At 39.7% G+C, this 14063-nt stretch overlaps 1 protein-coding gene across 1 annotated transcript in view; it reads left to right on the forward strand.

Moving 5' to 3' along the window:
* The window catches only part of FAM45A (family with sequence similarity 45 member A), a 10296-nt gene extending 486 nt beyond the window's left edge, over positions 1 to 9810 (forward strand). The window contains exons 2-9 of the mRNA XM_026851530.1: positions 391 to 666; positions 1899 to 1978; positions 3504 to 3652; positions 3840 to 3951; positions 4300 to 4400; positions 5514 to 5621; positions 6201 to 6295; positions 6964 to 9810. Coding sequence (XP_026707331.1) covers positions 391 to 666; positions 1899 to 1978; positions 3504 to 3652; positions 3840 to 3951; positions 4300 to 4400; positions 5514 to 5621; positions 6201 to 6295; positions 6964 to 7140 — 1098 coding nt within the window. The 3' untranslated portion in view covers positions 7141 to 9810. The remainder of the gene's footprint in view (positions 1 to 390; positions 667 to 1898; positions 1979 to 3503; positions 3653 to 3839; positions 3952 to 4299; positions 4401 to 5513; positions 5622 to 6200; positions 6296 to 6963) is intronic.
* Positions 9811 to 14063: the final 4253 nt, after the last annotated feature.

A 14063-nucleotide genomic window follows, 5' to 3' on the forward strand; every position in this document is an offset into this window, starting at 1 on the left:
CGCAGGGCCTGTCCCCGCCGGGCGCCTGCCAGCCTGTGGTCGGGCGGAGGGTGTCGGCTCGCTGGGGCTGGCGTCTCGGTCTGCCTCTTGCAGAGCTAAACCGTCCTGGGTTCGCGGCTTCTGAGGTTTTGGTATGAAAGCAGAAATAGGAAAAGCAGGGGAAATCATAAATTAGCTGATCTAGGCGCTCTTTGGTCAGTGCCTTGCTCATAATAACGTGTATTCAAACTCTTGGTGCTGTTTTGACCTCGTGAAGCAGATCAAGAGTGGATATTTATTAACACTTAAAAAATAAGACCCGTAGCACAAATGCTGCCCTACAGCTTCAACTGTAGTGGCAGAACCGGGTGTCTAGGGTCAGGGTAAAGTGGAATTTTAATCTGATACCAGGAAACAACCCTGATTAACCCATCAATTTACTTCCTTGCTGCTGTTTGGCATTCTCACAGTGAACATCTTTCCACCATAGAAAAAGACACCAATGGAGATGCTTTGTGGGTTTGGTGTTATCCATCCGTAACAGCTGAACTGAGGAGTCTGTTGCTGCGAAAGTGCTGCCTCACAGATGAAAATAAATTGCTTCATACGTTTGTATTTGGCCAGTATAAAAGATCGTGGTTTTACATCACAACTGTGGAAGTTCAAGATTCTCCAGCCTTGAAAAAGGTAGGACTTGGTCATCTGTTTTTTCAGTAGAATGCAGGGAAGACTTGTGCAGTTTCCTCTGGCAGTTTAAGCAGTGTTTTCCCATTGTATGCTCTGAGGAAAGGAAGGGATTCAAGGTTTTGTGTGCTCAACAGATGCAGCTCTTACCCAGCTAGCTAACCAGTCCACATTTTGTTCTTTGCCAAGACATATATTTGATGGAATTGCAGAGGGATTGAGATACTCATTACCCAATTTAGATTCCTTGTATTAAAATAGAAATGCTATTTCATGCCACTATTTCTAGTCACTTTGCATTTCTACTTCAGCAATTTTTTTCTGTAAAAAAAATTCTGCAAAGGGTCTTTCATAGTGTCCAAAATCTTGTTCGTATAGAACTTGATGATGCTTTTTTTCTCCAAAGGGTTGAGTTATATAAGTACTTTCTTTTCTGCTGCACTGATAACTGGGAGACTGCAAATATACTTGTATGTTCTATACTTTCCCTGTTATGTAGTTCATTAAATTGTCTGTTAAGTTTATTCCATTTTTCATATTCACGATATTTTTTTAAGTAGAAAGATAACATGGTAATTTTTCATGCCCCCAGCAAAATGCTTCTTGTGTTTCCTCACTTCATGCTTACATCTCCTATGAACCTTAACAATGTGAAAAACATAAAATAGAATAAAGTGTCCCAGTGCTGTCTCGGACAGTGGCAGTGGGAGATGCTATTTAAGGAGGACGTTTAAGCCTAGTCACTGCCTGCAGACTTTTAGCCTCATGCTGTCTCAGCCCACAGTCATTTGATTAGGGAAGTTAAACAGTATTTCTGTTTGTGGGCCTGCTATCTGTGAATTTTTTTCTGGTCTCTCTAAATATATTGATGCTGTTTGCCTCCGCGGCCTCCTTTGGCAACACATTCTGGAAGTTTCCTATCTGCTGTGGGGAAGAAAAATGCCTTTCTTTTAAAATAATCTCATGAGCTAAAAGGAAAACAACTCTGTAAGAGTAGATTAAGCAAAAGATAGTATGTACTAGAGGTGACTCAATGGAAATGAGTCACATCAGGAATCTGTTAACCAGACCTTTCCTGCAGTTAGTAACTAGGATCTGCCACTACTGTTCAGTGGGGTTTTTTTAATTGAAACACCTTGTCAAAGTACTGCAGTAAGTTCAATAATGTGAAAAAGACTGTTTGTATGAGGTCATTAAATAAGCTGTTTATTTTTCTGTGCGTGTGTCTTGCCCAGGTGACCCACTTCTCCATTGTTCTGATGGCCAAAGACTTCAACCCAGAGAAATATGCGGCCTTTACTAGGATACTGTGTAGGTCCGTATAAAAGCTGTTTTGATGTACTGCTGGCTGCACATTTAGATCTTGCCAAGGCAAAAGATTAAATGTCATTGTGTTGTGTTTGCATTTGATCTAATGATCTGCTGGAAACTCAGTCCTACAAACTGTGACTCCGTTTATCTAAATCTTTGATTTGATCTTGAGTTCATGCAGGAAGTGTTGGTTGAATGTCATAGGTTTCAGTGTGTCTTCTCCAGACAGATGCCACCACCACTCACCCACCCACTCATTTTCTCTGAGAGCGTATTTTAAAAAGTATAAACATTTGGGAAGAGGTCAATGCTGTGTAGTCAAAGGTCACCATGTGTCTAGTGGGCAACTTGCATCCTTCTACACTCTACTATAGACACTTCTTGCAATTTTCCTGAGCTAAGTACAGCACCCAGGGATGTTTTTGCCCTTCCTCTAGGAAAATGACAACCCTCTGCCTCTTGAGGTCTGTGGCTCTCTCTTCTCCCTTCTTCCAACCAGGCTGCCATCTTCTCCGTCCCTTGTACCATTTGCTCACTTTCCTCCACATCCCCATTCTCATGATATCTCTCTGTATCTTTCTTTGCTCTTCCTTCAGTTCCCAAATTAGTCACATCCTGGTTTTTGATACCAAGAGTATTCCCTGAGATTTTGCCACTAATTGGGTGCAATTGTGAGGTTATTGTATTGCAGACGTGGGAATGCTTTTGGTTTTACCACTTCTGCAGGGCATTGAAAAACAGATTGTTCTTTTTCACTGAAATACAAAATACCAGATTCACTGTGAATCACATTAATGCTGATTTATCAGCTAATACTTCTTTTCAATTACAGGATGAATTCCTTTAAATGTGATAATTGAGTTTCAAATGTGACATAGCTTTGTATTATAGTTAATATGGAAAATAGGTAGTTGAGAGCTTCGGTGCTATTCCTGAAGTACCCTAACCTGTAAAATAGGTTATGGTGTGTCTCTGCTGTCTGGAAGACAGCTAAAAGTGTGTGGGTTTTGTTGGTGTGTGGTTGTTTTGTGATTGTTAGGGTTTTTTTTTTAAATGAGTATCAAGAACACGTCTATATTTTTCTTTCATCATTTAACAGTACAAAAAAGTGTCTAATGCTATTTGGGTAAAAAAATTAAAAACTAACTAGTCATATGGTCTGCATGTAGTAACAAGTTACTGTAGTAGTTACTCTTTCATAAAGCGGGTACCTTCCAAGTCTGCAAAGAATCCTTAGTCTGAACACCTGCTTACACTTTTATGCTATGTTTCTATGTTGGTAAATGTTGGTTCTTCCATAAAATAGGAGACTCAAATAAAAATACAAAGTAGTTTTTTATCCTGAAAGACAAACATGGTTTTGTGTGCATGTTGAAATACTTCTAGTTTAGTATTTTAAAAATGAACCAGGTGTGCAAAAAGTAAGAATTCTTGCCAATAATATTGTTATTTGTGATACTATGATTTTCTTTTTTCATGTCTGCTGTAATGATTGCAGTCAAAATACCAGACTCTTTCTTTTCGCACAGAATCTACTTGAAGCATGGAAGTCCAGTTAAAATGATGGAGAGTTACATTGCAGTCCTTACAAAGGGGATCTGCCAAAGCGAAGAGAATGGATCTTTCCTCAGCAAGGATTTTGATGCTCGGAAGGCTTATCTTGCTGGTTCCATCAAAGGTTAATTAATACCAGAAATTTCTATTCCAATTTCATTTGTACAATATAAAATATAAGCCAGTTTTCATGTGTTCTTCAAGTAAATACTGTTAAAGTATTATCTCTGCTGTTATGATGAAGCTTCTTCAAAAAACAAATGATAATAAAAGCATGTATATCTTTTCTATAAAATAATTTTCCTCTCTAGATATAGTTTCTCAGTTTGGAATGGAAACGGTTATCTTATATACGGCACTGATGTTAAAGAAGAGAATTGTAGTGTACCATCCTAGAATAGAAGCTATCCAGGAGTTTACCAGGTACTTCATCAATCCACACCAACCCCCAAAAATCCAACAGATTTTGAACCTTCATTAAGTGAAATGCCTGTATTTTGGGGGAAAATGTCTTTATTAAACCTCTTTATTGAAATTGTGCTAAATCCCTCTTAAAGCTTTAAGCATGGGTTCATCAACTCAAGAAATTTAACTGTAGTATGAGTGATGAACTCTGCTTGCACCGATAGAAGTCTCTACTTCATGTATATGCATGCCAAATGAGACCTAGTCATACTAGTTTGTTTTTAGAACATGCATTTTATACTGTGAAACTTTAATTAGTGTAAGTAAAAATCTACCGTGTGTCAAGTACCAATCTCATTTCTCTAGGACTTTGCCTGCTTTAGTGTGGCATCGACAAGACTGGTCAATTCTTCATTCATATGTCCATCTAAATGAGGAGGAAGTGGAAGCTTTAAAAGCCTGCACAGGTAGTGATAATTTATTAATCAAAAATAAAAAGAAAATTTAATTCCATTTTCTGTTGCTGCAAGGTCTTGCTCTTTGGGCGGAAAAAATGGTTACTTTGCTGTTAATGCTATTGTTCAAAGTTAAACAGCATAATTTTCTTGAGGAAAAGGCAAATCAACTAATCAAGTATATTAAAAAAATAACTAGTTAATCTGGTGGTTCTGGGTGGATCCATATCAGTATACCCCTAATCACAGATGCAAAGCAGTTTTGAGACTTTTGTGATCAGAGAGATTGAAAGAGAGATTCTGTACACTGTTGTACAGAAGCAGCTCACTTCAGACAAGCTACTCCAATTTCTACACATAGCTAGTAACTGAATTTTTAGGATTTTTAAATATTTTTTTTTTTAGTTCCTAATTCTGAAGTTCCACATTTTTATTCAGTGTGCTGTCAGTGAAGTCTCTGGCTCCTAATCACAGGTAGACTTTACCAGCTATGTAGGAGTTTGATCTGTGTGACACCTTGCTGTGGATGTGTAGTACTTAACAGATAATCCAGAAAGAGGCCCTTGGTATATGGAGAGATTAGCGTGACACATAATGTGACAAGTAAGAGTCTTTTTATACAGAATACTGAGCAAGAAGACTACTCATCATCAATATTTCTATTACATTACCAACAGTGCTTGTTTTAACTCACTAAACATCTTCTGAAGAGAAAAGCTGCTCTAAATTTCCTCACCTGGCGTGCTATAAACAAGAAAATCTGGGTTTATCTGGAGATTGTTTTAAAGAGGAAGTTCAGTGGCTTTTTCATTTGCAAATGAATAATTTTAGTAGCATGGTAGGAAGAGTTTAACATTTCAGATCAATAACTTTTTTTTATATTGCATGTAGTGTTAGTGGTTCATGTTCAAAGCAATTTTCAAAGTTGATTTTTAAGCTCCTCGGAAGCATAACATTCTGCTGGATGTGCTTGTTAGATGACTGATAATATCAAAGAGAGGAACCTAGGCCTAATGAGTATTACGTCAAACTCTTAGAACAGACTTTAGGACTGTGATTTTCCTCAATATCTTGATTTTGTTTTGGTTATGAAGATTATAATCTTGCCAAAATTCTGCTCTCTAGGTTACATTGCTGGATTTACAGATTCTGAAGTGAACAGTAGACCAGACCTCTATGATGTGCATGTGAATTTGGCAGATAGTGAGATCACTATTTCCCCTGTAGTAAAAGGTTGGTTGCTTTTTATATTTTGTATTTAGAGGCTGTTTATTCCAGAGTTGATTGTAATTGCTGAACCTTGCCGTAGGTCGAGCAGTCTTGATCCTTCTTCTATCCAGGGTCTGAAAAGTCAGTATGTAAGCTTTTGTCTTTCAGTTTTACTGAGACCCTGAAGACTGATGAAAGTTGGAATTTGGAAAGACATGCTTATCTTCTAACAAATGTACAATTGAGATTTCAAAGCATCCATGTTAGACAGTTACATGGAAGAGACATTCAGCTGAGTGCTGAGATACCACATGAGTCTTTGGAAAAACATTGCATGAAATACTTGGAGACTGGGGACTTTTTGAAAGGAAAGCTTGTATGTTGCTTGTCATCTTGCTGCTCCTTATCATCTGCTTTGGGCCACTTAAGAGGTAGACGATTTGCCTGTGCTGGCATGGCTATTGATATGTCAGGTTACTGCCTTTACTGATAGATTTCAAATGGCAGTCATGAAGAGGACTCCTTGTTTTGGCTTGTTATTCATATGTATTTCTAGATAACACAAAAAATTTTATATGAATGTGTGCTTTTCTTTTTTCTTAGAGGCAATGACAATGGGAAAACTTCATAAAGAAATTGGACTACTAATTGTTCAATCTGCAGAAGATCCAGATAAATCAGACAGCCAAGTCATTAAGGTTAATACTGTATTTTTATTTTTAAATCTAGTGACATTTTTTCTATTGCTAAATCTTGGCAGAAGGAGGGGAGTAGGAGGAAGATTGTCCCTGAGAATTAGTCTGTCTATTCTACCCTCTGCATTTTGAGCATTTTTATTCTTCATACAGGTTTTTAAGGGTGACATTCTTGGTTTATATTATCTCTTGGGTAATCACATTGCTGAAGAAACTTCAGAAACTGTATTGATTATAGGACTGCCAGTAAAATTAGTTTCCCAGTTTTATTCTACAAAGCATGTATTTTGCTCGATACCTTTGAAAAAGTCCTACTGAGCTATGGCTTCTCAGCTGTAAAGCTTGATTTTTATGATGATTTTTTTCACTTCTTCCTCTGTCTAATAGATTATTAGACATTTCACAACTTAGCAACTTAGTGGAAAGAGCTCAGGCCAGTGAGAGGAGCCTGTGGAGTGGCTGTCCTCCTTTTATTCAGCATTACACAAAGCAGGATGAAGGGCTGCTGCAGGTTTCCCTTAAAATAAATGAGGTCTTTATTTAAATTAACTATTTATTTCTAATTATTTGCTTTTTGCTCAATATTGATTTTTTTTTTAGTAAGTGTATGTTAAAACCTGTTATAATACCTCATACTGTATTCATGGTTGGGTTTTTTTCTCTTCTTGAAGGATATTTCTCTGAAGACAAAAGAAATCTTGGCTACTTTAGCCTCACTTACTGAAGTTTCCGATGGCAATGAAAAACCAACCCTTAACTCAGAGGCCCTGAAACAAAAGCGATTTCCACCAGCTACAGAAAACTTTCTTTTTCATTTAGCAGCTGCTGAACAAATGCTCAAAATCTGATTTTGATGCACCGCAGTGTTATGGACCAACTCAGAAATACTGTCTTTGCCATACAGATAGGTATACTACTTGATACTTTATATGGAAAAATTAAAGGTATAAGAGTGAATGTCATATTTACCGTGATATAATGAAGAATATTGGAGCTTGACTGGGAACATAATGGAGGCGTATTTGGGAACATTCCTGGTGTCATTATCTTTCCCCAACTATAACTTTGTATATTATGGCTCCTGTATTTCATATCACAACATGAGTGTATAGACCCACGTGTCCTGGCTGTGCCAGACTTGGTTATAACCTAGTGGCTGTTCGACCTGCAGGTTTGAGGTGTCGGACATCTCTGTTCTTGCTCTGACTTGTCTTCCTGGGGTCTGGAACACGGGCAGTAGTGCATGTGCTGTAAAACCAGCGTGGTTTGGATGTGCTAGTCTCTGCACAGGGATACACGGAACGTGCTGGTGGTCTGAGTGCTCATTCTGGGCTTCAGGTATGTCAGATACTGCTCTTGCTCTAGACTGCCCCTGGGAATCCCAAATAAATGGACAAGTTCTCTTATTTCTACTTTAAAGTGTCCAGGTATAAAAAAGGATGTCTGGGAAAATCTGATGTGGTAGCCTTAGTGTATAAAGGAAGAGGTATTCTAAAGCTCAAGTGGGAGATTTTGCATCTCTTTTACACTCTTGCCTTAGAGGTTTTTTCCCTCTTTCACTCCATCCCACGCCTCTGGTGGTGGGAAAAGAGGACTTTTGGAACTTCTTAGGGGGCTCACAGAGAAGTGCTGCTTTACAGCTGGAGTCATTGAAGAAGAGGTTCTCTGCTGAGAAGATACCTGGCCATTCATTCCTGATCCATTTGTCAGAAAATCAGATTAGGTAAAGCCAAATGGACTAGAAATGTTCAAATGGCCAGGTACCACAGGTAGAGCATCAACCTCTTAAACTGCTTTAGCTGTAACACAGGTACTATCTGATGGTGCTCTGTATAGACTAAATGTAGATGGAAACTTTTGAAGTTACAGTGAAAACTGGGAAATAGTTTAGAGAAAATTAAAATTTGCCTACTTGTTTGGTTGCATAGCCATAACTCCAGAGTTTTTTTTTTTTTTTTTTTTTCATTGAGCAGCTTGAAACTAACTGCTTTGTAATCTTCTGAAAAGAACTTAGATTCTTTGTAGGGAAATACTCTGAGCCAAATGATCTGTATTTCTTCTGAAATGTCCACAACAAATCACTCAGTTCTGCAGTAGCACTTTGATATAAGAAAAAATAACCTTTTTCCTGGCCTTTGTACAGATAGACTGTGGCATGTTGTTTTACATAGAGATTTTATACTTATGATTAAAACTTTAGTAATCAATATTTATATTGTTAAATAATTGGATGTTTGCTATTCTGAAACTGGTAGAGCTCATCAATAACTGCAAGCAATATTGGTTTGAAAAAGGGTTGTCCTTTTGTTATGTTGCATACATTAAGGGAATCTGTTTTAGAATGTGGGTAAGGAATATGGCATCTGTATAAAATGGCTAGTTATTACAGTCAGTAAATGAAACTGCTTCAGAATAATCCCCTATTTTCAGGGGCATGAAACTCTACCTTAAACACTTACTCTGCAGTTTAAATTCTGAACACAGAAGTGTGTGCTCTTTTTTTTAACTTTGAGAAAAATACTGCAATTGCCTTCGTTTACCTGCAAGTGCTCTGCAGCTTTTTCTCACCATTTGCCCATTAATGTTTTTCCTTAATGGTTCTTTAGTATTGCTGCTTCTGGTTTGGGACTTCTACAACAGTTGGAATAGCACAACTGCAAAATTACGCTGAAAATTCCATTCAGGACCTTCTTTAAAGTCCACTGAAATGGAAGTCTTTAACCAAGAAAAACCTGACCATGCTTTCTGTCATCTGTTTTAACACCATATTGTAACTGAAGAAATTCACATAGCTTCTCATATTGACAAAAAGCTTTAAGGTATATTATTAGGGTAGTATGGGTGTTAGAGGCAACCACAAAAAGCAGAGAAGCTCAGTTACAAACTAAATATTGAATGCTTACTTTGCTTTCTGTTTTGGAAATGTTTAAGTTGAAAGTCTTGGCGTTGTGTTAGATCTTGTATTCAGATGTTTGTGCGAAACAAATGAAATATAATTTTGCACTCAAGGAACTGGACTCAGCACGCTTGTGTCATTAAAAAAATCCTGAACAGTCTTCCCTTTAATTTATGTAAATGTATTCCTGAGTAGTTCTGACCACTGAATCACAGGCCTCTGTACTGGGATTAAGCTACAGTTCGATGTTTAGGTCAGAAATATACTACTATACATTCAAACAGTTTTGTCATATGTGCTTTTTTTTTTTTTTGTCAGCACTGAGGAAGTTGTATTAGCCTCCCTCAGCTTCAGTACTTTCAAGAGATTATCCTAATGTTCTTGAAGTTTCATAATGACTGTTGACACTGTTTCCTCTCAAAAAGATTTAGAATAAAATAGAAAAATCTGGAGGGTCAGGACAGGGAAAGATTTCGGCTTATTTCTCACTTCCCTTTCCCCAGGATGCATGCAAGCAGACTGTGTGTGCAGTTGCTGGTTTTGCAAAGTCAGATGACATCCTTTCTTTTTCTTCCTAGAAGCAAATACTGTGTAAAATGAAATTTTCATTCATGCCTTCTCATCTTACTACCTTTCTGTTCTTGGATAAATATTAAGTGCTGAATGATGGTTCCTGTCGACCTGCTAGGAGACATGCCTCCAAAAGGCATGCAGCACATAGAATAATTGAAAGCCTAGAATTCAAATGAAAATTGCAGCACTGCTCCTTCCTCAGCTGAAGCAAAAGATAGGCCCTGCTCATTGCTGGTGTGAACCACTGTGATGACAGCTGTAGCATAACATCTCTATGGTTGCAGATACTGGAAGGTAGATAGTGAATGGAGCAAAGGCTTGCAGAGGGGAGCTGGACTACAGTCAATCCCTTCAGCTGTGATTTTGCTGAGTAAATTAGGGTGGTCCCTTAAGGCTAACTCTGTTCTTTCTAATGCTGTTATCCCTGGGGTTTTAGTCCCTGGTAGAAGCTGGCCAGCCTTGTTTTCCTCCATGGGCAAGGGTGAGGGTGAATGTTTTGGTTGAGAGCAATAAAAGGCTGTGTAACCTGGAAAAAAATGATGCAGCACACCTGACAGCATCTGTCTTAAAACTACAGGCTGCTTCTGATTTCAGCCTCCAACTGCTTCAGTCCCCCGACTACCGAAAGGGGTAATGAAGATGTGCAAATAGTGTTGTGAGATGCCATTTGAAGCAGCTGAGTTTCTAGATAAAAAAACAAGCATAAAGCTCAGAGTAGGAAGTTCACAGCTGCCTTACGCCCTCCCCATGGCAGCTGTCTGACTGGAGTCTGAGTCAGAGGGATTTTTGGGTCAAGTGAGGTCATTCCTTGTAGCTGCTGAATGATCTTGAGATTCAGAGGAGTCTCTAAAGGCTGGGCAGCAGCTCCTTCCCCAGCGTCCCTGTGTAGCATGGGGCATGGTGTTTGCTCTCTGATGGGGAAGGAGCCGCAGTGCACAGCTCCCTCCCTGCCTGCATCCTTCCTTCCTCCACCCCGTGGCCTGTGGGGATAAACGGGCACAACCTCCAGCTGAGGAAATGCTTTGATCTCAGGAGTTCCTAACAGGGGAGTGGCTGATTATTTTTTTTTTAAGCTACATGAAAGGGACATGGAAGCCTCATTGTACATTCTTAAATTTCAAGATGACAAACCGAGTAGGTGGGGTACTGCTAGCAGGAGACTTACACCTTCCTTGAAGCCAAAACCTTCCATCTATTGTTGTTTACCCCACCTTAAACTGGTTCCACCACAAACACTGTCATTTAGCTGGTGCTAAAGGCAGGAGGCAGACCTGCCTTGGGCTGGTGTGTTGTTAATCTATTCCAAGTTACAAAAGGGAAGGTCTTCCTGTAGGTGCTGATTCTTCCAAGTCCTTCAAACATGATGCTTTCCTGCTTGTCCCAGTCTTGTTCCCCTCACTTACTTCATCCCTCTGGACTATCAGCAGTTCTGGGTCTAGTCTTGTAATGACTATTTCAAGACTAAGGATGCCAGAGCCTTTTTAGCAATGTATTTGCCCTGCCCTAATTGGGGAAGCAGCAGAATCACCTAGGCTGACAACTTAAATGGCAGGGGTCTGCCCTCCTCTCCTGGAAAATTCTGGTTAGTGCAATAGAAACATTTCTGAGAGTGGGGGAAGGAAAACAGGTATTTAATAACCCTGAGGGGGCTGAGTAGTTTAATATGGCAAATTTCCAGTCACGTATTCAGTAAGAAGCTGGTAGAGTTTGATAATGGGCAGCTGTAATAACAGACACTATTACCAGACCTATTCCATAAGCCTTACTCACAAAGTTGTAATGACATAAATTTGCTTAAAACATCCAAGTGTGGTGCCAGAGAATTTATAGCTTGTCTAGTTACCATGACAATTTGAAGTTCGTGAATGTGTTACTTTCAATTTGTTGACTTTGCTCTACTTCTTTGTGTTTTTTCCTCTTTTCTTCCACTGTGGTTCATGTAACTAGCATTTACTTCAGCCATTCTTAAATTATGTTTAAAAAAGGAGTGGGGAGAGGTGTAGGTCTTCATTGTAGTGCCAATTAATGTTTACTGAGAGTGGAATTAGACCCCACCTGAGTTTCTTTGGTGTGTTATTGTAATAAGATAAATAGAAAAATAGGGGTTTAGAGAATTTAACTGTAGGACGGTGGCTGTGCCACTGTTATCAAAGATTTTGAAGGAAACACTTGATTGAGAGAGGCAGGCTGAGACTGCAAGCCTGTTCCACCTGACCCTGTGGGATGTAAGGAAGAACAGCAGGGCAAACTCCTTCTCCCTAGTGTCCTCTCAGCTCAGGGGAGCTGAGACTGATGTGATCTTTTCTTGTGTCTCCTTTCGGCTGCCGTTGGAGATGACATCTGCCTAGGCAGACCTTTGGTCTGGCACAGTACAATTGCTTTTATTGCTTTTGTGTTGTTGACTATGATGGGATTTTACTATGTACTTAAGAGCATGACCCACAAAGGCAAGGCTAAGCCATCTCTGTTGAGTTCAGTAAGTGTAAATGAGCCTTTACCTTTAAAAATTCACTACAGTCCTCCAGTGGAGTAGTACAAACTCTTTGCCACACTTATGTTGGGCAACTTACAGACAGTATCCACATGGTCTTCCTGGAGCTTTACAGCATGTTCCCCTCAAGTTACAGCTCCTTACCATGGGCTGCTTCTCCCCTCTCCTTTTCCTTGTCTGACCCTTCCCTGCAGTAAGTTGTTAGAGGAAGGCTCAAAAAACGCAGAACTCAAACAAGAAACTAAACTCAACCCCCTACTTCCTGCTTTTGTTCAGTGCCAAAAGCACAGCAGGAACAGTTTTCCTGCGAGAGACCAGGCCTGCTCTTTTTCCTTACTATGCTCTTTGGTGCTGTCTTCCTGTGGGCAGGGAGTGGATTGGGAAGCCATTGGTTCTCTCACACTGTGGAAAGAAATCAAATCCTCCAGCAGGAGAGCGAGGACCTGTGTAATGTGCACTAAGGAAGTTAAATTATGGCAGACTTCAGAGTCTGTACTTGTAAAATTATTTCCAAGAAAGTAATTATGTTATTCAGTACATATTTATCCTTGTCATGCACAGCCTTAGCAGGACCTCACACACGTAACATCTTCGGTGACCTTAGAGTCACCGCTCCTATGACCCCTGCCTGTAGTTATCACAACCACAGGGTCTTCTACCCCACTTGTGGAGCTTCCTTCTACCTTGTTCCCCCAGGAGAAGGTCTGATCTTGATTTTGTGGCCAGTCAGCAAACCATATGAAAGCAGCTGTACTGGGCCAGACCAAAGATCTGTTCAGCCAAATGTCATATCCCAGTGGCCACCAAAAACAGACACAAGAAGAGAGCGAGAGCTGTTTACTCCTTCCACACTCCAGTAGTATGGAGCTTATGAACTTTTGCTTTTGTAGTCTCCATGATTTTAGTATCCTTCAGTGGATTCCCTTTGATGGAAATGCCAATTGTCCTCTTAAATACATGTCAGCTTTTAGTACCTGTAATGCCCAAGTTCAACTACATGTTGAGCCATCTGCCACTACCCCTAATCCCACTCCTCGTGTTAGCAGGCAGCTCACAGCCCACCTGTGGAGCTGGGTTATACCCTCTGCCAACCTCATTACTTTTCAGTTATCCCTTTGGTTTTTGTGGTTTGGTTTTGGTTTGGGTTTTTTTTACCTGTTTTAACATCTGGTATTGCAAGCTCTTCCTGCAGCTCTTCACAGACAGCCCTTGTCCCCTGAACAATTTTGTATGATCAGCAGAGTTCATCACTGCATCGACCAACAGGCTAACCTTTATGCCACATCTCACAAAGACAGCTTTGGGTAAACACTATCAACCTGCAAAAGCAGGGATTCCTGATTGCCCACCACAAGGGCAGAAAGCCACAGGATTTCCCAGTGGCTTCAGTGTAAAAACAAAACAAACCAAACAAAAAAAAGTAGTTCTAAAGCTCAAGGAGCATCAGGCCTCACAACCTCCTTCAAGGATGTCAAGAAAGTCAGGAGTCACTTTGTAGCCAAGTTTGACACCCAGTTCCTAAACATTTCTTAAACAACTAAGCAATATTATATTGCCATCAGGGTTGCTTTGCCTAATACCACTTTAATGGCTACCGCACTCCTGCATCATCCTTGAAATGAGTGTTAATAGTACAATGAAACACACAAAGTCAGTATTCTGAGAAGAAACAGCTTGACTTTACCCAAAGGACTACTGATGTTAATGCCTTTAGCAGCTGTGTTCCTGGAAAGCAGCAGCAGAGCAAACTTTTGTAGTCAAGAATTTTTTAATTAAGAAATCAATCGCATGAGGAAGCATACAGAACACAG

This window comes from Athene cunicularia (assembly GCF_003259725.1).
Source record: "Athene cunicularia isolate RWA chromosome 6 unlocalized genomic scaffold, athCun1 chr6_part1, whole genome shotgun sequence".
NCBI classification, from domain to species: Eukaryota; Metazoa; Chordata; class Aves; order Strigiformes; family Strigidae; genus Athene; species Athene cunicularia.